General features: G+C 36.3%; 1 protein-coding gene across 20 annotated transcripts in view; it reads left to right on the top strand.

Moving 5' to 3' along the window:
- Positions 1-25,554, top strand: part of GPHN (gephyrin) — a 271,793-nt gene that overhangs the window by 13,136 nt on the left and 233,103 nt on the right. The window contains exon 1 of one of the 20 annotated variants that reach the window (XM_059849754.1): positions 13,723-13,753. The exons of the other annotated variants lie outside the window; for them this stretch is intronic. Within the exon in view, the coding sequence (XP_059705737.1) occupies positions 13,738-13,753 (16 nt within the window). The 5' untranslated portion in view covers positions 13,723-13,737. Of the gene's footprint in view, positions 1-13,722; positions 13,754-25,554 lie in introns of those variants that run through there. 20 annotated transcript variants of the gene reach the window in all.

The following is a 25,554-nucleotide window of genomic DNA, read 5'->3' as shown; positions in this document are numbered from 1 at the left end:
CTAAACTGAGTTTTGTAGATTGCAAATATAAGTAACATCTTCAGTATTGAGGTACATCTATAGTGGAAGTGTGATTTTTGAAATAGCAGAAAATACTGAAATGCTGTAGTCACTGTAAAAGCAATCATAACATAAAAGTACAGTTTGGCTAGGAAAAAAGCTTAGGATTAATAATAAAAATGGAATTTTACAGGAAGTGTGAGAAAAAGAAGCTATAGAAGGAATTGATAACCACATTATGTAAAATCAAAACAGTATTATAAAGGACAGCTTCTAGCAAATAATATAGAAACCAGGGTTATATGAATAAGGTGTGAAGGCTGTTAATAGACAGCAGACAAGCTCAACAGGGAAAAGATTTGTGTGCTTAAGGATTATGCATCTGTAGGTATGAACAGGTGCAAGCATTCTGTTCACTAGAAAAGCCTAACAAGCAAAATTAGGAAATTAGTTTTATGAAACGAATAGAGTAATAAACTAAATGTACTAGATCTTCATAATCCCAATAGCCTTTCCTTAATAATCCCTCACTGAGCCTTATTCAAATCTGAAAAGTATTGAATCTTTTAGCAATTCTTTATGAATTAGTTTTTTACTCCATTGTCCTAATAGTGAAATTAATCCCACCTAGAGCTCTCATTTATCCCAACAAAATTATTCCTATGTATGGTGAACAAAATGTGAACTGATCCAGATGATAGTATTTTGCCAAGCCAGCTTTCAGTGAATTTCTTTCAGTTTACTATGAGTAAATGCTTGTGCCCACACAGTAGAGAAGGGAACAAGTTGCTGCCAGTGTAAAGCAAGTGGGTTTTTTTTTTCTTTTGCTAATAATGCATGGGAAAAACTGATCTTTTGCCAAGACATTAGTGGCCCGTGTATGTGGGGAGCATACTGTTTCCAGGCCTTCAAAACTTGTATTTTTACTGGAGCTCACTTTTATCAAAATCAGAAGTTACATTCTTTGAAAAGATTGTGTAGATACAATTACACTTTGTGGCCTTGTGCACCACCCATTGGCTGCTGATTTCAGTTTCGGAATCAGTGACCTGAGGCTGCATATACTGCTCCAAAACTCAATTACTAGTCATTCACTTAATCATGCTCACAGAAGCACATTCTGTTTGTGTGTCTGTAGGATATTTCTCTTTTTTTGGGGTATGAGGTGATTGACTTCCTGGTTTTGAAGTAATTCTGCCTCTTCTGGTGATGTCTGGTTGATCTGTGAATCTGCTCCTGCGTTACAAATGTCTCATCTTCCTTCAGGAGACCATCAGAATTTGTTTATTTTCATTGCTTTTCTTTATTAACCTGTATGGAATTACTGGATATTTGTTGAGGTTTCAGAATTTAGTTATAGCTCCTATTACAACTGATAAAAAAAAAGAAAAGTTTTGAAAAAATGTGGAGTGGGGAAAGTGCTCCCAAGGGTTTCAGCCATTCCTTTTCCCTCTTAATCCCCTCACCATGGAGCAAGATGCTACTACTTTCTTAATGACTGCAAGAAAATAAAGCATTAAAAACCTTAGCTCTTCTTTAAAAACAATGGAGGATAAAGATGTGTGACCAACAGATACCTTTCATGTCATTTTCTTCCATGTCTGACTTTTCATCTTTGTATATGGTGTGTATGCTGGCTAAATACTGGAAATGGCTTTTTAGTGCTTTTCTGCTATTTTTTGCATTGAAAAGACTTTTATTTCTGTTCTAGTGGAAGTTTTATTCTTTTGTGAATTGACAAAGGCATACTTCCTTTGAGACTGACTGTAAAATCTTTTGTTGCCTGTAACATGACAAGTTATACTGAAATCTTTCTCAGCAGTTTTGTTTTCTTGTTTTGGTTTGTTTTTTTTTTTTTAATGTATGTGTCTTGATACAGAGTTTGTTGATCAAATACATCATATATCTCATTCAGATTATTTTTTATGTTAGATGAAAAATTCAACCTCTTGAATGCAACTAGATTGGGGGTTTTCTTACAGAATTTCTACTAAATGTGAAGTGCTTCTTTTCTTGGAACTTTTTTATTTTTACCTGAATTGACATCTCCTGGAATCTCAGGATTTCATTATCAGGTCAACAGCTGTAATTACCTTTGTTTTCTCATTTCTTTCTTGCTTTTTTTTTTCTTAAATCTGACAGATGACAAGGCATTTCTTCCACTTTGCCTCACATTCCTGAACGACTTCATAGGCAACTCTGAAAGGTTTTTCCCATAGTCCATCTTTCCTGTCTTAGAATATCTATGATAAGAATGTGTTTTCTGTCTATAATTGCTTGTAAATATTACCACTTTGGACCATGGTTGTTTCTTTCAAGGCTTTTTTCCTCTGTGTTTCTTTCTTTTTGCAGCCAGTGAGCTTTCTAATAGTCTGTTTTCTGGGAGGATATATCTGGACAATGTACTGCTTTAATGCTGTACAAAGGAAGTAATTGAAAGAAATCACTAAAGAATATTGTGGTGGGTTGACCCTGTGCAGCAGCTGTGCCCCACCCAGAGGCTCACTCACTGTCCCCAGGCAGAAGGAGGGACAGAATTAGAAAAGCAAAGGTGTGGAAACTCACCAGTTGACATAAAGGCTGTTTAATAAGTGAGGGAAAGGTGTGTGCTTTACTGAGATTAAGCCAGACAATATCCACTGCTCTCCATTTACCAAGCCTGGTGGAAAGTTTTTATTAGGCTGTTCTCTGTGTTCTGTTGCATTTTTTTTCTACCTGTTAGCCAGACAGGTAGAAAAGTCTAATTTTCCTTTGTGTTTGGCCTTCTACCAGACAAAAAGCAACAATAAGAAGTTTTATAGCTTGTTCTGCAAATCCGTCTGCCCCCTTTGTTCAGGAATACAGGCAATTTATAGATCAGTGCAAGGAAGCAATGCCCCACTGTATGGCTTTGCCATCTGGTACACATCCTGTAGGATGAAGAAAGACTTTTGTGAACATTTTTTGTCTGTTTACATTGTTGGCTTTTCTACAATTGGTGAGTAGCATTTTTACTTCTCTCATGTGTTAGCTTTTTGTAGTTGCTGAAAAAGCTTTGGTGATTCATCTCCTTTTCTTGTCCCTTCAATGGACTCAGAAATGGAAATTCAGCTTCCATACTTTCAAGGAGTTTCCTTCATAAGGACAAAAAAGTATACATTCTAACTGTAAGTTCCATTAAGTCTGTATAATGTGTTTAAAATGTTACCCTGAGCTGTTACACAACTATCTAATGCCAATTACTGTGCATTGATGATACATCTGAAGATACAAACTAGTATTTTTTAAAATTTTGTTAGTGAAGGTAATTGAAGAAAATCCTTTCATTGGTTGCCCAAATGAGAATATTTAAGTAAGGATGTGGTTTAAAGATATTTAAAGATCACAGTACTTCACAGCTTGATACAGTTCTGTGATTTATTCTATATTAAATGCAATTTCAGATACTAGGTTGTGACTGATAACATTATTCACTGTGCATGAACTTCTTTTTGCCAAAATACCTTACTTTTTAATTTATACATTATACAGATTTCTGTTATTTACATAAGTACTTTGCAAATGCTCAGGTAAAGAGGTAATCATGAAACTTACATGCTACATAGACTGCATGGTAAAAAAAAGAGTTTTTACGTCTCTGAGGACAAGAGCCAGCACTCAACTGATAGGCAAAGTCCTGAAATAAACTTGGATTCTTGTATTAGCTTGGACTCACTCATAACTCAAGCTACTCTAGCCTGACTTCTAAAATATATCTTGCAAGGTAAAAACCACCTATTGGTTATTTAAGAATTTCAGGAGAACTAGTATAATGTAATATAAGAGTTAAGACATGTAATATAAGAGTTAATGGCATCTCATGTAATACTCAAATTGACTGTGTCCCTAGAGGACACAGTCAATTTGAGTATTACATGAGATGTCATTTATTAAATATGCATATAACAGTTTCTGTATCAAGGGCCTGCATATCATTTATAAAACAAAATTTAGCAGTTGAGAGATGCTCTTAGAACAGATGATACTTTTATTTCAGTTTTTCTGTTTTGAAAGAGAGTGGTTTTTTAGGATTTTTCTGTGCTTGAATATGGTTTCATACTAAGCCTTTTCACATCAGGTAACCAGGATCAGATGTATTGAAAGCATTACATGGACAGAGCTTTGTTCTTGGACTTATTCTTTTTAGTTCCTTGTTTTTTCAACTCAATATTTTTGTATAGCATTTGTTAGCTGAATAGCTAAAATTCTGCTCAGTTTGTCTGCTCTATTTTAAATGAATGCCCATATGAACTCACTACTCTGTTCAAATTAGCTAATTCAGAGAAGTATAATCTGTACATTTGATTTACATAATGTGTATTTCTGTTGTATACTTTGCTCTAAGAGTGTCAATAGGCTTAGGATTTTCCCTCACTGTCTGTCATATTAATGTTACCAAAGCATTACCTTTCTGGATGAGGCCTAAAATGCAGTCATTAAACTAAAGGGAAGACATGATATTTAAAAAGAGTATTCTAAAAGTAATAATTATGTATTCCTTTGGTAATTAAGGTTTGCAAACCTCTTAATTTACTGTGGCACTAGTAGTCTACTGGAAATTACACACATGGAGTAATACATTTTGCCTTCCTCTTACATCTGAGTGTTTACTTCTGGCTTCATCTGTTCTTGCTCCAGGGATAAGAATTTGAGATGGGAAGTCGAAGAAGTTCCAGTAGTTTTAACTTAATGTGATACTTGAAAGTATGTAACAGTTTGTTAAAAAATGAACAAACATTTCACAATTCATTTATCATATTGATCAACCTTATGTGAACGTTGTCTTTCTTGTGTGCCTTAAGGGTGGGCTGAAATTTTTGAATGAAGACAAACAAAAAAAAAAATAGTACATGATCTAAAAGATTCAAGTTGCAAAAAAAAAAAAAAAAAAAAAAAAAGGAAGAAAAGCTGCAGTTGACACAAGAAGGTGGTTAGCGTTAACATATAGTGTGATAATGGATGTCAGGGGCAGAGGAGGGTGTTAAGTCATTGTTTTAGACTTGTGAGGTGGATTTACTAGAGTTTGTGTGTTCCCTAAGCAGAGAATATTGTGTTGATCCAGTAATTTGGGGATATTTTGGTTGCTCCAGGGAATGGAGCTGTATTAAAAGTAGAAGCAGCTTTAAATATTCTGTAAAATAGAATGCATTGCTTTTATTCTCTCTGTGGAGCAGTGCTATTAGGAGCTATATCCCTAGTTACACACTTGTGAAATTAAAAAAAGCTTCATGGCTGGAAGGATGCCCAAATTCTATGAAATCTTGTATTTCTGAAGAGAGAGATAAATAGTCAATCAAAACCAGGTATCTGTAACACTTTGTAGGCTAGATCCAAAGAGATACATCGATGTGGTGATGCTTCAGCATCTTAATCTTTAGTAGTTTGGACCATGCAGTGGGAGGGAAGAGAACAAGGTTCAGCTATTTGCATTTTGAACTATCATAGAGTTTTCTTCTCCTGTTAAAGGGCAAGTAAGAAAACAGAAGTAGTCCATGGAGCATGGACTAGAATCTAGGTCTTCTCTCCCAGTTGAGCACCCTGGTTATTAGACTACAGTGTGATCCTTGTTAATTGTCCAGATGCCATAGCATTTTAATTCTCAGCTGCGTAGCTACCTAGCTTTAGCAGGCAAGAAGCTTGTTACTATCCATCCTTTTAGTTTCCTAATTAAAGTGCTCTTCTGGGAAATAAATGCATGGGTTTGAATCCCCATATGCTAACAGGGAATTAAAGCCAAGTTCCTTGCCTCTGTGGTAGTCTCTGTAGTCTGGTATGTATCTACAGGAGAAGCTCTGCACTGGTGGTCCCAAACCATTTGTAGACCCTTGTGTACCTTGCAGTGCTGTTACACAGGCCCTTTAACCATGGGCCTTTGCCAGGGGATGTGCTTGCTGCCTCAGGTCTCACCCCTGTGTTACCTTGCACATGAGCCTCCTAGCATGGCTTGGTGCAGCTTCAGCCTTCTATTAAAGTTTCCATCCGAAAAATTAACCGCATTTATCATCTCTATTTCTAGGGAAATCCTGTGGTGTTTGTTGGATTACTTTGTATAGGACTTGAGGGCCTGAATTTTGCTTTTATGTAAAAATAATTTTATTGCATGCTGCCAAGTGTTCAGACAGTGAGATGATGAGAAAACATCATGCTTATCAAGTACCATTTGAATATGGTAATAGCAGGAACACTGGTTTTGGTGGCCATTTAAGTAAAAATATCTTGACAGTTAGAAAGTTCTGGGGCCACCCAGCCTGGATGCTTTATTAAAACACCTGAAGGAATAAAACTGCTGCGCAGTTAGACTGCCTTTCAGTTGCTTAAGTTAAATAATAATAATTAAAAAAAAAAAATCAAAGTAACTAACTGCTTGCTTTACTTAAGCAGGTTTTTCTTTCATGGCTTCTCTGATGCAGTCTTCTTCAGTGTCTTCTCATAACAAAAATTATTTGGGTATACTTTAAGATTGTAACAAGTAGGAAAAAAATGCTGGGTTGCTCTTCCCACCAGTCTTCCCCACAGCCTTGTTGAAATGCCATATGATTGAAAAAAAGAAGAAAGAAAAAAAATTTGAAATCAGTTCTCCTCTCCTTAGTTTGTTGTCTTCCTAGATAAATAATTCCATTGTAGTTCACTGCATTTTAAAATTATGTACACTTAGTATTTTCACCATTGTCATTTTCCATCCTAATTTTTTTGGTAGCAATGGTTCTATGCAAAATCAAAACTGAAGTTACTCCAAGTGATTGGTGTCAAGTTTTTTGGTTTTTTGTTTTGCTGGGGGTTTTTTTGGTTCTTGTTTGGTTGTTTTTTTGTTTTGTTTTGTTGGGGTTTTTTGTTGTGGTGGTTTTATGTTTGTTTGTTTCTTCTTGAGAAAGCATACTGTGTTTTTCCTTGTTTGCTGGGCTTCTTTTAATCTGATAAGGAAAATAGTCCTGAAAAACATAAAAAGTGCTGATGTGACCTTGTCCATATCTTAGCTAGCGTGTGCCTTTAGAATAAGATGGTACTGCATCATAATTTCCTGATGAGTTACAGCATCATGATGGCATGTGCTCCCACTCAGAATCTATTTTAAGAAAGGACAGAAGCACTTTCTTATAAGTAATCTTGTACTCAAAAATACTGGATTGGAGTGAAGAAAGTCTACAAAGTAATGATGTTCTTTCTGGAGATCAAAAGAGAACAAATGGAAAAGTAATTATTTAATCTGTATAGTTAAAAAAAAAAACTTGGCAGAAAAAAGCTTCAGCAGCTTAATCTCTCCTTTTAATATTAGTCTATACATCTGTCCATATAACAGATTCACGCAGCAGAAGAAATACTAAAGACTTCCTCAAGGAAACTCATGTCCCACTTAATTAGGCAGGACTTCCAGAGACTGTTTACTGTTTAACACTGTAGTGGCCATTAGAAATTGCAGCCTGTGTTTTGGAAATTTGTTATCAAATTTTCTGTGGAACACAGCATCTGATCTCTATGCTAAATGTGCCTATTTTGATAGTGGTTTTATTTTGTCAAGAAAATGTAGTTCATTTGAGCACAATGATTGTAAGGGGCGAGTCTTAGGAGGAAAACGCTTCAGTATTCTGTAAATACTGACCTACTCTTTGATAACTCTGTATTTTCCCAGAATATAAGAGTCCTGAAGGAGTTTGAGGATACTCTGTTCAATTAATGTTCATTGAATTGACCTTAATAAGGTGAGAACAAGTTTTTATAAACCTTTTAGTTCAGATTAACTGTATTTTAAGCCAAGATCTCTATCACTCAGCTACATTCACTATAAACTGAACACAGAAAACCTTTTAATATAGCCTTATATTGTACTTAGGAAGCAGGGCAGCTGAGTACCACCATTATACAGATTAGTACTAATACAAGAAGAAAAACTAGTACAAACCTAAATATTTCAAATCATGAGCCATAACATTTTCTGGTGGACTAGAGTGTTTTTATCTTCTTTCTATGCTGTTTTCCTATGAGTTTCCCATTATCTGAATATAGCTAATTCAAGTGTGCTATTAACACATCACTATTTCTTGAATGGCATGTGGGAATAATCAAAATTTGGAAAATGGAGCACAAAGGGGACTGACTTCATCTAGCTTTCTTATTTTTACATTAATAAAATGTAGGTAAGAAATCTTTAGGTCTCTTCTGTCTTCATGTACAAAATTAGGACTCTGTATTTAATGAATGAGTGCAGTGAATGTGTGTGTAGCAAGAATTGCATTGTTAAAAAACAAAGAAACTTCCTAAAGAAATTTGACCTATAAAGCAGCATTATGTTTTTAAGGTTTAATTAGTGGGGATCTGCTGTGAGTAAAAAAGGGCTCTTTCTTTGGAAATAGATATACCAGTTTGGCAAAGCATTCTTTTCTATACATGTAATAAAATCATCTCTCTGTAAGTATCGGAATTCTACATAATTATAGGGAATAAATATTTTTGTGGCAAGCTCCTTCCTAGCAGCAGGCGTGACATGTTAAGAATAATTCTGGTGGAGGTAGTGTACTGATTCAAATCCAATCAAGAGATTGAAAATTACTTGGAGGATGCAGTTTCTCCCAGGCCTCCAAACAGTATGGTGTTTTGGTCATGCTTATTTTTGTGACCAGGTAGCTTGTAGGCTAATTCTTGGGTTTCTGTTTAAAGGTGCATTATACACAGAAAACTCACTTATATCTTCAAAGGGAAAAATACCCAAATAAACAAAGCCCCAAAACTACACCAAAAACATGAAGAGGAACATTTCCTTCATGTCTGACCAAGCATTCATGTGAGCAGAACACAAATGAAAGCATGTTGGAGATAAGATTTTTGAAACACTGTAATGCTGTAAGTGCAATAACTTGCTTCATTGAGTATGCTTGATATTGGTTTTTGTTCTGTTAAACACTTAATCTGTCGAGGTTTACCTGAGGTATGGAAATTTCATTGCTTTGATCTTTAGTAGAGATGTAGCTTAAAAATCTTTTTCTGTTTACTGGCACTGTGTGTAGGGGTACATTTCCGAATCTCAGTTTCAGGTAACATGAGTATTGTGTGACAGACTGTAGTGGGAAATTGGACTTCCCAGGAACTAGGGAATCTTGGTGAGGTCAGCTTGTTAACCTGTGCCTCTTGAATTGGTTGCCTGAATGTGAGTTAACAATAATGTTTGTCTGATTCCATTGTATCTCAGTCAAGCTGTCAAGATGTCAGTTCTTGTATGTACAGTTTTTTAATGTGAAAGAGAGTATTCCCTTCTGAGAAGTCTCCCTCTTTTTTGGATCTGAAAAAATTTGAGCATGCATTTTGACTTTTTGTTTCAGTTTCCACTAATAGTATAAATTCCTGTTTTCCAGCCTGCCATTTTAAATTTGAATAATATAAGTCATTTCTTCATTGGATGGTCCTGTCATAGTTTAATGTGCATGTGACACATTTTCTGTTTCTCTATTTAGACTAGAAAAATAAAACTAGTATCCAGGGTTTTATTTTTTCTTTTCTTGGTGTCCAGTAGGAAAATGTAATTACAGTACTGTCTCAGACTAGAATCAATATTGTATACTACCATGTTGTAGTAGGCATTAGGGTTAGTTGCTCAGTATTTTTACTTTTCCCTTTCTCGTGTCTTAGTTTAACCTCTTATTAAAACATAAATAAGACATCTATTTTCAGGATTTTTTTAGTCAATAGTTCTTTACATAACATATTTATAGTTCTATAATTGTAGCACTTTTGTAGCCATAATTTCATTTAATAGTATATCAAAGGTAATGTTTTTATCAATAAGGAAGCCTCAGATGTATATATTAATGTATATATTTGTGAAAAATCTTGGTATTTGTCTACTTAGCAGCATGTCTTTCTTTTTTTCAGCTTGTGTTTCCTATGGAAGAGGCTTTTGCAAGTGGGAACTGTTACCTTATTTTTTGAGCTCTTTGGTTATTTTCAATCAAATTTGACAGAGGAATAGCAGTATTGAAAATTGTATCCAGCAAGGAAAGGACTTCTGTGCAAGTTCATCCCTTCGCAGACAAATGGCACTTCATTTATTCCATCACCCATGGAAATTCAGTTTACTGAATGAACTGTACTGAATGTAGAAACACAGAGGATTCAAATGTGCTTTCTTTTTGTTGGGACATCTTTTAAGCCACATAAATATTTTTCATAATTTACTAGTGGACAGTGACTAGTACAAAATGTTTCAAACTTACTGCCAGTTCACATCCAGAAAAAACATTCTTCTGAAGTACAATAAATTGGTGAAGGATGTAAGTGTGTGCATTCAATATGTTATATAGTTTTTTTCTCTGCTTTTTCATAGTAATGGCTTGCCTATTTCAGTCCTGCTAAGCTCTTGATTGCTGTGACACATTCTGTTAATCATTATTTTAGAACAGGATGTTGAGTTGCAGGACAATACTGTCAAAAGATATGTGACCAAAACTGAATGCATCTCATCAGCTTGCAATGTAAAATGAGAAAGAACAATAGGTTATAAATGAGAAGACATTACACCATGAAGGAAGAGGCAAGGAGGTCTCTGCACAAGTGGTGAAAATTAAATTTAAAAAAGAAAGGTTCCTAGTAAAAATTTCGTTGGGTACTCCAGCACAAGACAGGTGAAAGCAAGCAGCTGAACTTTTTTTCCTCCAAAATGAAATATTGAGTTTGATCTATGACTGGGCAGTAAAGGGTTATAAACCATGCTAGGGGATAGGATACTCTTTGTTTTTATTATTTTACAGAAACTTAATGCGTAAATCACGTGTTCTAGCTCTTGTTTCTCCTTGCACAATTCCTTATGCATGTTATTCTTGAAGTTGCCAAAATACAAAACTGCTGACACTTTTTTGCTCCCAACAGGTTGCACTTTAAAACTTATAAATAATGACTCAAGATTTGTGTGAATTTCTTATTATACTCTTCTTGTTTCTATGAAAAGCTTTTTTTTTTCTGTGGAAAAAAAGTTTATTTTTGTAAATAACGCTCAACTGTTATTTTCCATGCAATGTCCATGGTTAAAGGTAAAGACTGAGTGGCAGCTGGCAAATGTCAACAAGCTGCTTAATGTGCTATTCATAATGTCATATGCTCTGTAGAAGATACTCTAAAAAAACCCTTCTGAGTTCTAAAAAGTGTTATAGGAGTTCATAACATTAAATGAGTGATGATGTTTTCTACTTTATTCAAGTTATATCAACATCAGCCTAAACAATAATGTCCCATTTCACTCACATCCTCTCCCTCAGCCACTACAATTACTCTTGGGGGAAACATGTAGAAAAAGTAGTTGTAAAAAGAAATTGGGTTATTCCCATGCAGTCTGAGTTAAGATTGCATTGGTGCAGAATGCAAAGATCAAAATTCTAGATGCTTTAAGTGAGTGCTTCTAGGAAGAAGCAGTTGGATGAACTGTATGAGGAGAAATTATATTTTAATTAGGGTCTTCTAATTACAGAAGGTGTGCTCTGTAATTTTTAGTCAAGTTCAGCTTGCTTAAGAGGGGAAAAAAACCAAAAGTCAGACTGAGCATGTATAAATTGAGGCAGTTAGCTAAAGGCAAGTCAGAAAGAGCAGCTGAATGGTTTGTGATGCTGTGCAATCTGTTTAAAGTCATTGTATGAGACTCAGAACTGGAATGTGGGCTGCAAAAGAAAAGGCTTCAATTGGCTGACCTCTAGCTTCTTGAAATGGTGCAATATATTAGTGTTGCTTTTTATCTAGATCAGAAGGCCATTACTGTGCCTTGCATCTCCCATGTAGCCTGTGTACCTGCATTTCTGTTCTGTGAAAACCAAGCTGTGAAGGTGTGGAGCGCTCCCGCTTCCCCCAGAATGGAACTGGCAAGTCGCCATCATAAGCGCTACTCTGCAAGGACTGCAGAGTACTCCTCTGTTTGCCTGGGCTTTGATGCAGTACCAGCAGACCAGAAATTAAAGGTGACACGTTGAAACTTCAGGAGAGAGGAAGTTGTTCATAATAAAAGGATGTAATGCAGAGTGGGAGAATAGATCAGAGAGGCTGTGAAGTTAAATGCAAAAGTAAGAGGGCAAGCCCAAAAAAGACTGTTGAGAATGAACTTGCTAAAGCCATAACAAGTAATAATAACTAATGTTCATGATATCAGGGAGCTGAAAGTTTATCAGTGTTGGTAGGGTCAGTAGCTGATCAAGACGTAAAAGTAACGGTTGAAAAAATAAATCTATTATGTAAAAGTTAAGTATGTTTGGGGGGGTTGTTTTGTTGTTTTTTTTTTTTTTTTAAACATTAGATTATTTCACCTTGAAGGTTTTTAGCAAGAATTACTAATACTGAAGTAACAGAACTCAGAAAGGAAGTGTTTGATTGGTTTTTTAAGGGACTATTTATGGTAATTATAGCAACTTTAGGCCAAGAAGTCTGGATTCTGCATTGATCACACTTGAGAAGCTATAGAAGAAACTATGTTTTTAGCATATCTGCTAGTGTATTGGGGAAGGGTTGATACAGCTTTTCGTGAGGTTAATTCACTCAGTCTGCTGGAGGGTTTTTCAAATATCTCATGATGCTTTCAATATGAGGCATATGCTATAAATTTGCATTTTCAGAATGCTTCAAATGGCTCTTTAAGAAATTAAAGTGTCCTGCAATAAGAAGCAAAGTCTTTCTACTTCATAGTCAGTTAGTAATTAGAAAAGTTTAGGAATAAATTATCAGACTTCTCTCAGTAGAAGCGTTTACAAACAGAATCATGTAGGAATCAGCTCTGCAGGCTGTGATGGTTAGCATAATATAATAGAAACCAGCTTCTGTACTATTTATTGCTTCTCATATGTCAAGTTGCAGGAGGCATAAATGAAATTATGGGTTAGTAGTTTTAATTATACATATCATTGCAATGTCTTCAAAGTTAACCTATACTTGGATAAAATTTGTGCTTCTAGTCTTTAAAGTTCTACTGTGTAGTAGTGATCAATTAATTTTTTTACAGTAGCTGTAAGAAGACTTTGCTTGCCATATTTAGAATCGAGGTAGCATATGCCACTTTTATTTTTTCATAATTTTATGGAAATTAGCAGATAGAGTTGCCCAAGTATGAAAAAATAATTTGGCAAATGTCAAATACTTAGGGATTCTACTCATTTCTTTGAGATTTTGAAAACACTTTCTTACCCTGTAAAATACATTTCATATTGTTTGCCACTAAAACTGAGATTTTCCCATTGTTCTTAATGATACTAAGAGCTACGTGGCCTTACTAGTAATCTTAGTTTTAAGATCAGGGTTATTAATTTGGGGTTAGGGAGAAATTGTCTAACAGATTAGGTTGAAGACAGTTTGATTTCTTTAGTCTTTAGTTGTGAATGAGGTTCACTTTCCTAGGATTGTCTGAATCACTGGAGGTATTTCTCTGTAAGAATAGGCTGGATACTTGGTGCCAAAGACAGAAATAGAATGCAAGGACTTGGGAGAAATTGAATGGTGAATGTTAATATGTTAGTTTCTAAGCTCCTTGCAGCAGTATATTCTAATTAGCACTGTCACATTGAAATTAATAGGAATGCAAAACATCACACTCTTTATTCAGTCTTTATGTAATGCAACCCTTTTTGCTTAATTGCCTTTGTCTTCTCTTCTGTTTTTCAGACTGCAAATCCTTATCTTACTTGGGATCACCAACTATTGTTGCAGTGCAAATCATGTTTAGAATTATTAGGAAGCACTCTCAAACTCTAATTTGTTTTACAGATGCTTAAATACTGTTGTAAGTATATTTACACTAGAAAAAATGCTGCTTAAATGTTCTAAATTTAGGGATAGAAGAGCTTTGTGAAGACTTACTACTTACACATGTTTAGCATTTTGTTGTGAATTTTCCCATTAACTTCAATTAAACATGTTGCTGCTCTCAGTGGAAATGAATATGTAAGTCTTCACAGGATTGTGCTTAAAGTGGTGAAGGGAACAAGCAAATACAGTTGGCAGAGTGCAAAGGAACAGCACGTGTTTGCCTGTGTAATTATCTGGTCAGAGCATGCAAGTGATGTGCATTGCAGGACTACAGAGCGAACAGCCAGCATATTTTGCACCCTAAATGGTAAATAAAGTTCAGTTTCAGATTATCATAGACATACATCTTCTGAATTCAATGCAAATAACAAAGGTGTAATATTACCTGCAGACGACTTACACTAGGATTTTGTTGATGTTTTAAAAGCTACTGAGAATTAGATAAAAGTCTGAAAATACTTCAGTAGCTATTTGTAAACTCTTTTGTCTTATTTATTTAGTACCCTGATTTCTCATACAGTGTTACTCCGCTGTCAAGCTGTGCTACTTACTTATGATTGGTATTAATAGCAGTTATATTCATTAATATTTATGAGTTAAAAGTATACAAGAGTTTTTAGAAACAGTGTCACATATCCGGGTCAAAAATCAGGGGTAAAACCCAGAAAATATTCTGGGCTGCAGAAGAGCTAGAGAAATTAAAGCTGGGTTCCCAAACAAAAGATTTTATTTGAATATAAAATTATTTTCAATAAAAGTGAAGAAAAAGGTGCAGGCAGTGTGAGAATGTATTGTGACAATGAAGGATGCCAGAAGGAAGATGCCACCTGCATCTTCCATGCTTTCTTTTGCCATTAGAGATGAGGGCAGAATCTGTGCCATAACTGTCCTAGGTGTGAAATGCTGATGAGGCATTTGACCCAGTTGGATCTGCCAGAAAGGCCTGTGGTGTCAGCTGGTGTGTGCATACTGTGTCTTCTGCAATCCCAGCCCCTTACAGGTTATGTAATCTGAAATACCTGTCAATAAATAATAACCTGAACTACTATATTTGTTTTAGCTCTGCATTTCAGAACTCTAGGGTAGACCTTGGCTTATTTAGTCCATCTGCAGCATCACTCTTTGATAGGGTTGTGCAGGAAAATGCAGATCTCAACCAGAACAGGGTTGCCCAGCACATTGGCCATCTGTAAATACTGGCTTCTTGCCTTCTGCTATAGACTTCAGCCTAATTTTGGCAAGGAGGTAAAAGAGTTCCATTTTATTTTCATCAAGTAGTAGAAATTCTTGCCAGTTTAGTAATAGATGGATTGGCAGTATTCTTGATGCCCATTCCCCTGCTTCCAATCTTGGCCTTGAGATTTTGGCAATATAAGCTTCCTGTGCTGTGTATAACCATCATTCTACTACGGTTTTGATCTCTAGGCATGGGAAGGAAAAATTTATAGTAGATAGCAGTTATTCAATGGGCATGAGGTTTAAGTATTTTCAAAATATACATTTTATCAAAAAAACCTCTAGCATTTTTACTTGAACATTGCTCTCAAGAATCCCATTAATTCAGCCTGTTGTCAAGGTATGTTTTCCTCATCAGTATTAATGAAGTTGGTCTGGTTTTTTGTAAGAAATTTTGCCATCCTAAATTTGGCAGGCTGTAGGTAGTTTTGTGAAAGGGAGCTGATGCTTTTCAAGAAGAGTTGCAGCTTGCAGTTCTTCTATGCAAGTGACTGGCTGAACAAATAACATCCATTTTGCTTTATAGTCTGTTTTAAAGGTTTGGGTTTATTTTGCTGGGGTTTTTTTTTACCGTTGTGGTGTAGTGCTGCCATGGACAACTTGAATGCATGGAACAGGTCTAGAGTGTGCAGTCAGATGAAGGGCTTTCGTTTAAAAAAACACAGGCTGTTTTCTGCTCAGAATTTTAGAGTTCTGCATAAAATTTTAGATTTAGTCTGAGAGATGATATCATAAGAGTTTTGAGACATGTACTTGTGTTAAAAGTAAAAATTTTCTTGTAATGTCTTTGGCATGTTTTAGATTTTGAAGTGGCAATTTTTTGAATGAAAATTGTAAAGGCATATATGAAAATAGTTTAAAGATGGTAAAAGGCAGTGATATAATACTGTCCAGAAGAAAAAATAGATGACACTTGTACATTTTTGTTGCTTTATTCCTTCAGCTTTGTTAGAGTTCTGAAGACAGAATTGCATGCTGTTTTCAGTGGCTTTTCAGGGTAAAGGAACATGTCTTGTTGCTTCACAAATGCAATAATGCCTTTTTTTCAGATCTCTTGACAGTTGTCCGTCTGATCAGTTGACACAATACTCACCAATTATTTGAGTCTAAGCAAATTCTTTTAAAATGTAGCAGTTGTTTCCTCTAAATTATGGAAAAGCCCACGTAAATGTGCTGAGTAACTTCTCTCTTTTTAATGAACATACACTTTTTTGCTGCAACATGTTTTGCATGTTTTTAAAGCAATTTTAAGGTCAATGATTATGAAAAGGTCTCAGTGGAATTTGGTCATGCTGTAGCAGAACGTATTAATACTTCTTGCAGATCTCAGGTTTTTCTATTAGTGAAGTACCTTAGTGTTTAACCTGAGTCAGCAACAAAGTAGCCATGCAGCTGCTCACTCTCTTTCCCCTCCTTTCTCCCTGCCGTGGGGAGCAGGATCTGAAAAAAACCCCAAACAACCTCGTGCATTGAGGTAAGAGCAAGTTAATAACTGAAACAAAATAAAATAGAATAATACTAATTAGGACTAGTTATGGCTAAAGAGACCAGAATTAACAAAACCCATCCAAGAATTAACAATATCCCACCCCAAACCCCTGTAAGTAACGTTAACAATACAAAGGAGAAAAAACTGAAAAACCACCTGACCCTGCAGCAGAGGCCATCACCAAAACAATTACCGCATAATAAGGTTCAAGATTGGATCCAACTGTCAATCCTCCCAAAACAAAACACAAAGACAAGAAAAGTACAATCTATGCCATAATATTTCCTATTTGGCTTCTCTCTAAGGCCTACCCTGATAAACGATTGCTGTTAAATCTCAACCCCCCACCCCCCCCAACCATTACCTGTATTATTTGTCCCAATAGGACAATAGGAGTAAAGTCCTGTTTATTCCAAATGGAATAAAACTGGAGAGAAGCAAGTGTTGCACAATGCAGGGCTTTATTGTTGTGCAAGTGTTGCACAGTACTGATGCCCAGCCTGTCCCAAATGATTCCCCCTAATTCATATACTGGGCATGAGCTTCAATGATCCAGTTTGGGTCAGCTGTCCCCTGGCTATGCTCCCTCTCAGCTCTTTTGAATCTCCTCACTGGCAGAACATAGGAAACTGAAAATTCCTTGATTTAAAGTAACACTACTTAGCAACAACTAACACATCAGTGAGTTATCGACATTATATTTTTGTTCTAAATCAAAACCCCAGCACTGTAAGCAGCTACTAAGAGGAAAAGTAACTCTATCCCAGGTGAAACCAGGACACATATAAGGACTCTTAACAAGTAACAAATGTGCTTCTTTGCTTTTAAAAAATCTCTTTGAAGTCTCCTGAGCTCAAGCGTTGTTAAGATATTTACTTACGATGACTGGGTTCTTTAATAATGGGAGGGCTTTTAATGTAACTAAACCCAAGTTTACGTTTGTAGAAATGAAAATTTTGCCTGTCTTAACAAATGAGTCATCGTTGTCTCTAGAATTTGTAGAACAATGAGCTATCATATGGAATCATAGAAATTGTTTGGATAGAACCTCTGGAGGTCTTGTTCTCAATCTGAAAAGCCAAGCCACATTTTTATTGCTGTTGCAATGATTTGGAATTACACTTTGGATAGTTTTGAGTTGCTACTAGGTAGCATTTTAGCTTCATCTTTGCCAGGTTGACTAAGTTTAACTCCCACAATGTATCTTTGTGCATTTGCTCTGGGCCCCTGACCATCTTGATGGCTTCTGACAGAACCTCTCTAATTTTTCAAAATTACTCTTCAGCTAGAGACCCAAAGCTGAGCACACTGTTCCAGATGCAGAGTAGGAAGGAACAGTAACTTGCCTGGATCTGTTGGGCAGACCCTTCTTATTTTGCTTAGTCCTCAGGTTCTTGGGTTCTCTGGGTTGAAGCTCTGACATTGATCAGATTAGGTGCTCAACTCTGCAGTGCCCTCTACAAATTTCTAGGTGTGTAGGCTGTCACATCATTCAGGGTGCTGATTTAAGAAAAAGAAAAACCAAATTAAAAAAACCACAACACAATTTAAAATCAACCATTTGGGCCCCAATATTAACCTCTTTGGTATTCTGGTCTTTACAAGCTGCTAAGTGAATATTGACTCATTTGTTGCTGCTTTTTGATCTAGGCAGAATGCCTCATTTTTAACCTAACAGTTTACTTTTCCACTCTGCTTCTCAGTTTCCAGACAATGCTGTATGAGATGGTATCAAAAAACCTCACTGAGATTTGGTTCCATGAAATCCATAGTTTTTTCCTTAGCTACCTAAGTAGTCATATCATTAAAGTAGTCAGTCAGGTTGGTAATCTGACCTTGGTAAAACAATTTTGTCTGTTTCTGGTTACTTTATTGTCCATCTTGTGTCTGAAAATTGACTCTGGGAGGGCATGCTCCATGTGGGCTTCTTTGGTACTTTGTAGTTCAGGTTGTCTGGCCTGTTCTGTGGGTCTCTTCACCTTTTTTAGGGACTTTTTTGAAGCCCTAGGACCCCTCAAACACCTCAACTGTTAGAATTTTTGGTAGCTGTTATCAACCTCATAATCACATTGGCCAATCTTTTCAGCTACCTTAGGTGAGTGCCTTCTAGCCCCAAGGGTCTGAATACAGCACACTAAGTATTCCATAACTGTTGGTCCCATAGTGTTAGTTTCCCTGCCCTTTCCCAAATCCTGTCAATACCTGCAGTTATTTGGGAGCAAGCTTTGTCTGTATGGAACAGGGGAAAATGAGACATTTCAGTCTTTTCTGCATCACTATCACTGGGCTGTTTTTACCCATCCACCAGAAGAATCTTGTTTTCCTGAACTTCCTTTCTCACTAACAATACCCATAGGATATTTTCTTGTTGTCATTTATGTTCAGCAAAACAAGTCGTCCTGAGTCTTTTCAGTGAGTGGCGCTTTTATTCCCCTCCTTTGTTGCCTGTTTCTTTTTGTATGCTCTACTCTTGTCATCTTCTTGTAGAAAGAGAGCATCCTATCCCTAACTGTGTGGATAAGCACATTTCAAATTACTGTGAAGAGCAAAGGGGAGAATGTTTTTAGGATTTGCTTTGTTAATGGAGTCTATGTGGCTTAGTGTTTTTATATGGCTTGTCTATAATTAAACAAATTGTGACAAAGCAAAAGGGTTTCGGAAAAATATCCACAATAAACCTTCCTACTCCTATCAATGTGAAGGGCTTGGAAAGGATGTTTTAAGCAGCTTCTTACACTTGTATTTCTAGTCAGTCATGAACATCATTTTACCTCTGTAGGCTAGAAGTCTGAACTTACTGTTTGAGCTGAATAGTACCAATTATCAGTAGATTTAAAAACATAGTAGTTGAGAAAAAGGCATTATGGAGGAGGTTTCAGCTTTAAATGGCAATGTATTAATGCCCTTTAATAAAATCTAAATATTCTTTCTTCAACTATTGAATTCTCTTTCAGGATCAATGGCTTCCATACTTAATCTTTCTAAGAATAGATATGTGTGATCTTAAAATCCCAAGTCCTCCCCTTACACATGACTGTTATTTATCCATTAAAAGAAGTGGAATACTTACTGTTGATTTGTCTTTGTAGAACATAACAGTAAGCAGCTAGAACTTTGTTTTCCAAGGTGGACTTTGTGTTCCTGTTCTGACTATTGCCTACTCCCTGCCCATGCCTGAAGCACCCATAAAACAAGCATACTTTGGATGTAAGAGCACTAGAGGCTTTCATTAGACTCAGCTGAAGCTCTTTTATTTGTTTGGTCCTATCTGCCAGTAATGGACAGGAGAGTCTTGGATCAATTGATGTTTTCTAGACATAAGAATAGATAGACAAAAACAAGATCTGCCCAGCCAGAAATTTAACAGTGCTCCTAGGAGCCATGATATTTACATGGCCAGAAAATATATTATGTGGAAGCAAATTAAGAATGCTAAAAGTGTGGTGTTTTTCAAAAATGACTCTAACAACTCCTTTGATCTTCTTTCCAGCAGAGAGGTTATTTAAACATAACTTTACAGTCATCAGCAGTAGTAGTAATTATTTTTTTTCTTAACATAGAATTTTTGTTGAATTTTTCCTTCCTCAGTATCCTCTACTGCTTAAATCCCACTAGTGATACCTGTATGCATTTTCTGTGAGGAAAAAAAGACCTAAGTATTGATTTGAAAATTTCTTTCATGCAGTATGAAAGATGGTCATATATGTAGTCCTCAAGGGACAAGCTGTGAGAGAGTTCTAGTTTCAATTTTGCTAAGCGAAAGAAAAAGTTTGCTGTAAAGAAGTTCCTAAATCCCCTGTAAATTGAGTTTGTTATGCTGAATAGCTATTTATTGACACTTTTGGTCAGGCAACTAAATTTTCTACTGATAAAAGTCTTATTTTTAGTAGTATATAATTGGATGATTTGCAGTTACATATGCATTTGCCTTTGTGATATGAATAATTTTGAATAAGGACCTCCCCCCACCCCATCAAATCTCTGACATGCTTCTACCATCTTTATTGTTGCTATGCTTTGCCTGTGTCTTGTTCTGTTCTCAATATGCTTAAAACATTGCAGTTCCCAGACTTGCCTTCTGCAGCAGACAGACTCCCTTAGGTCCATTTCTCAACTTCTAATGTTAAAAAAGCCACATGACAAGTCCAGATATTTTGCTTTTTCATTCACTGAAATTGCTGGCAGGGACAGAAAAGAACTTCTGATTTGTGGAACCTTACCTTGGCAGGAACAAAGACAGGAGTGGCTGCTGGATGTTAGACTTTCAAGGGAGAGTCCAGAGCAGCCTTTGCTAATTTCTCTGACTTGTTTACATTGACTTTTTTCTGAAATAATTACAGTTTTTTCAGATGCTGTTTTCTTTTATGTAATATTCTAGGTGGATTGTTTTATTCCAGAGATCTTTACAAGTAAGGCATCCTATTCCAGGATCATTTTCCTGTGCCTGGTGTTACATCTTGATAACACGGGCAAAGCTCTAATTACAGATAGTAAATTAGTCTTTGCAACCTGCAAACTGCTCCAGAGGCATGACTAATTTTTTAATGGCAATGCTTCTAGAAATTGTACAACAGGGATATGAACCAGGCACAGTTAATGTTGGTATAGAGATTAGTATTTCTGCTCTGAATTGCCAAGCATATATGACATACCTTATGCAGAATATCCCCTGGGTCACTGAGTCATATTTTAATATCACGCCCTGCTTCTTATATCCCACAGTGGGTAAAGTCAGCTTTGTAACTCAAGTTTTTTTTCTAATTACAAGGATTATGGACTATTGTCTGTATCCTGTATTACTTAATATATTAAAATGTATTCATTCTTGCTTGAAATTTGATAAGGAGTTGTCTCGAAGATAAAGCAGCATTGAAATCAGAGAGATTGAACAGGAAAGTAGGACATTTCCTTTTGTAGCAATTGCTGTTCTCCCTCTCCTTTACTGGGTGTTTGTATACCAGGTCCAGCTCCCTGTTTGTGCCAGCACAGCAGTTTGTGGAACTGCAATGTAAGTAAGATTAGTGTATCCTTCCTGATTTTTTTTGATGGTTTCGTGACTGTGTTTGACTTATCTGTTGTTTATAAAATTGCTGCAGAAATTCTTCTGTTGGTACAGCAAAAGGGGCAGTCAAGGTGAGAGCAAGAGACAAGAATTTGACACTCTAAGCTGACATTTCTGCTAAAGTTAAGTTGCAAAGTGTACTCATGACTTTTTTTCCTTGGCTTTGAAAGCCATTTCTTCAAACTATCTGTACTGGTTTGAAAGCAAACCAGTGGGAGATCCTAAGTCAGAACTACAATTTTAATAGGAAAATTAAAATAAAATGCAGTAGTACAAAAACAGTGATGGAGTTAGAATACAGCCTGACACCCTGTCGGTTAGGGTGTTGGTAGCAGTCCAATTAAATGGTGGCTGCAGTCCTCCTGGAGTGGCAGATGTGGTTCTGTTGAAGCAGTGATCCTATAGAAGGGTGTAGTTTTCTTCTGAAGGTCCAGTGATGGAGTAGATGGGCCTGGTCTTCCTCTGGGAATCCAGTAGAAAAAGGCTGCCTGTGGCATTCCAAATCTCAGACTATATCCAGGTAGGAATGCCTGGCTCTTCCCCCTGGGTGGAGCATCTCACATTGGGATGATGTAGTTTTATCAGTCATGCAGTGACGCTCAATGGCCCATTAACAGAAGATATCTCCTGAAGGGAGGATTGGTTGTGGAAGAGATAAAGAACACTGCCCCACCTGGTTTTAACAGATGGTAATAGAATACATACTTTAGGTTACATCCTGCATTACAACCTAAGACACTAACAGACAAAAAAAACTTGTTGTGGAAACCCTTAAGCTCCAAATAACTTCCTTCATCTGATCAAGTTTTAAAAGACCTATATTTCTACACATATCTTGAGAGAAAATGATTAAGTTCTGTGGTACAGAACTTTCACATCAATCTAGTATGTGCCTGACCATCCTGAATGCCTTAATCAGTGAGTGGAATCTTCCTTGGTAATGTAGACATGAAAAACATGTCTAGAAGGGTGTCTGTATTTGCAATGCCAGTGTCTCTTCCACCCTGCCAGATGAATACCTCGGCAAAGATGTTAGAAACTGCATTATCTGACAGGAAGAGATAACCTCCTTGAAGGGAATTCTGTTCTCTAGTGTCTTTTGTTTCCTACTTACCTCTCTATGTATTTGCAGAATATTCCTGGGAGGCTTGTGACCTGGCGATACCTAGCTGCTCTATATGGCCCTGAAAATAAGCTGGAATTTCCAAGATGCATGAAAATTACTTTTTGAATTGTTCTAAGAATGGATGCTTCATTATACATATATGTATATTAGTCTGTACATGGTCTATAGTGGCTGTTGCCTCTCTTGGTATATAATGGATGTCTTTTCCCCACTGATCTCCTCCCTTTTGGTGGAACAGGTACAGTCAGGACACCTCTAGGCTTTTGTGGTTTAATCAGGACTGCTTACAACAGGCTGAAGCACAGTAGTAAAAATAAGTTTAAAACAAACTGCTTATTCAGAACCTAAAATAGCTCTTGTAGGCTTCTGGTTTTCCCTTTGGGGTAACACTAGTTTTAAAAAATAGCAAATAAAAGTAAATAGAAAAGTCAGTAGAAAATTATATGGCTACATGATTAGCAGTAGATCAGTAGTACCAGACTTGGAAGTTGGACTGAGATTATTAAAAGTACTCAGTTAGCATTGAGAAGTTTATTTTAGATGTGTACCTTGTAAAAACTAGTCTAAATATATGGTGCATTGTCTCCCTCTTAGATCTGAAATACAGACAAGTGAAGTGTCTCTTGAGATAATTATTTAATTTGAAAACCTCTGCTGTGCAATAATGCCCCCTCATTCATTCGTGGTGGTGAATCCTAGGAACGTGTATGGTATGTAAGAATCTCAGAAAGTGTGATGAACTTCGTTCGTCTTAATGAAAGGCACTTCGGCTGCCCACCAAAGGTAAATCATCTTTGCACTGTAAATGGGAAAAATATATTTATAAGCTGTTCCATTGGGCAAAAGTGTAAACAGTTGCTGAACATGCTTGTGTGTAAGCTCTGGGTACTTGGTGACTTTTTCAAGGATATGTGTTCCACATAAATAAGCACACTGGATTGGAGAGCTTTTTATCAGAAACAAGCAATTTTGAAGCAGAACAGAAGCTATAATGAAAAATTGCAAATGAATCGAGTTTTGCCTCATGCTTGGTGCCAGAAATTTGTCTTCAACAGGTTTTTCGCAAAACACTAAATACTTCATCTTGATGTTTGAGAACATCTGCCAAAGAAAAAGATAGCAGCCCACGTGTGTTTCTCTCTGCAGCCCATGGAAACTTTTTGATGTTAAGACATTTCCTTTCTACTCTTCTAAATTCACTTTTGAGATATGCCTTTTTAGTCTGATATTCTAGAAATTGTTCTAGCTGTTTGTTCAGCTAGTCATGCCTATCACCTTCTCTTCTTTCCACTCATGATATGCCCTAATGTTTCAAGTAGAAACATGTATTCTTCATGACTTCTCTGATCCAGGGGATTTTTTAAATCTGTTGCCTTGTTCAAAGGCTCCTTTGAGGAAAAAGTATTTTGTTATGTTGCTTCCTTCAAGCATGTGTCTAGTTTTCATCATTGCTTTGTTTCCTTGAACCTCTCTGATCCCTAGAATTGAAAGGTGCTTTCAGTTTGGTTTTACCTGTTCTGTAAGAATGAAGGAAATTAAACATTTGCTCCTGAATAACACCCATTTGGGTACCATTTTCTCTCCATTCCTTGCCCATGATAGGGGTTCATTAAATGAGAGGGTTTTTTTGGGGTGGATGGTCTCCAGAGGACGTTGATATTATTTCTTTCCCCTTAAACCACTTCAAATGGAGGATTGAGGGATTCGACAGGTCAGTCTTATTTCCTATGTAGTTTATTTACTGTCATAATTTTTTATTTCCTTGCTAAGCTTCTTAATTATTAATCTCTACTTCCCTGTAATCTGTAAGGGTTTTTTTGAGCAAGCCATGCATATGCTGGCATCAGCTAAAATATGCACTTTTACTTCTTTGAGGTATTTGCTCTGGTATGTATTCTCCTCACTGAGATACGTAACATTAAACAGGTTTTGGATAAGGCGGATGTAGAATAATGTTTTGTTTCAAGCAGTTTTGAAAGAGGTTAATGACCCACTACCTACAAGACTGCCACAAAATTTTGGATGTGGTTTTGGGGTTTTTCTGATGCTTTTGCGTCATCTTATCAAAGCGTGACAGCAGATACAAAACAAACTTGCCTTCATACTACATAGGCTTAGTATCTTTCGGTACCCAGATAATGCAATAAAAGAATTTGCGAGGTAGATGTGATCTGCTGTATTTCTACAGAAGCTTAATGGTTGCCACTGTCAGGATGTTACTTGACTGATAATGGGAAGTCTTCCTTGCTGGCAACTTATCAATTGAGTCATTCATGATTATTAAAAAAAGAGGCTGCAACAAATATAAATACAGCTTGCTATATGGATTAATTGTGAAGGGTGAAGGTACTTATTTTTATGTCTGTATTTCTGCATGATTTTGAGAAGTGAGTGAAAAAATTTTAGTTGCAGTTGAAATAACCAAAATCCTTTATTTGATTGTGGATCGTTAAACTTGACCCAGATTGTCACTTGTAAGGTATTATTGTTATGGTTCTGTGTCTGTGTATATGTTTATGTGTACACATATATTTATATTGAGGTTTTACTTGTTTGTTTTAAGTAAGATGTAGGTATGTCAGATGTCAGAATTTTGGCACAGAGAGAATTCTTGATAATTGGTGCTGGTGCTGACTTGCGTGCTATAAAATTTGAGATACCACTTAATAATAATAATGAGAATGTCTTTATCTCATAATGCGTGTAGGCTTTGTGTATGAGGAAAAGACTGTTCAAGAAATCAAGATGATTCTTGCAGCTGTTAGGGATCAAGAAAGATACAGCACAGAACTCCCTTTTTGCTTGCGTAAAATGAAGCAAAAAAAGCAGATGCTGACCTGAAGGTCTTACATGATCTCTATG

The sequence above is a fragment of the Haemorhous mexicanus genome, chromosome 6 (assembly GCF_027477595.1).
Source record: "Haemorhous mexicanus isolate bHaeMex1 chromosome 6, bHaeMex1.pri, whole genome shotgun sequence".
Classification (NCBI taxonomy): domain Eukaryota; kingdom Metazoa; phylum Chordata; class Aves; order Passeriformes; family Fringillidae; genus Haemorhous; species Haemorhous mexicanus.
This window is presented reverse-complemented; position numbering and strand designations above follow the sequence as displayed.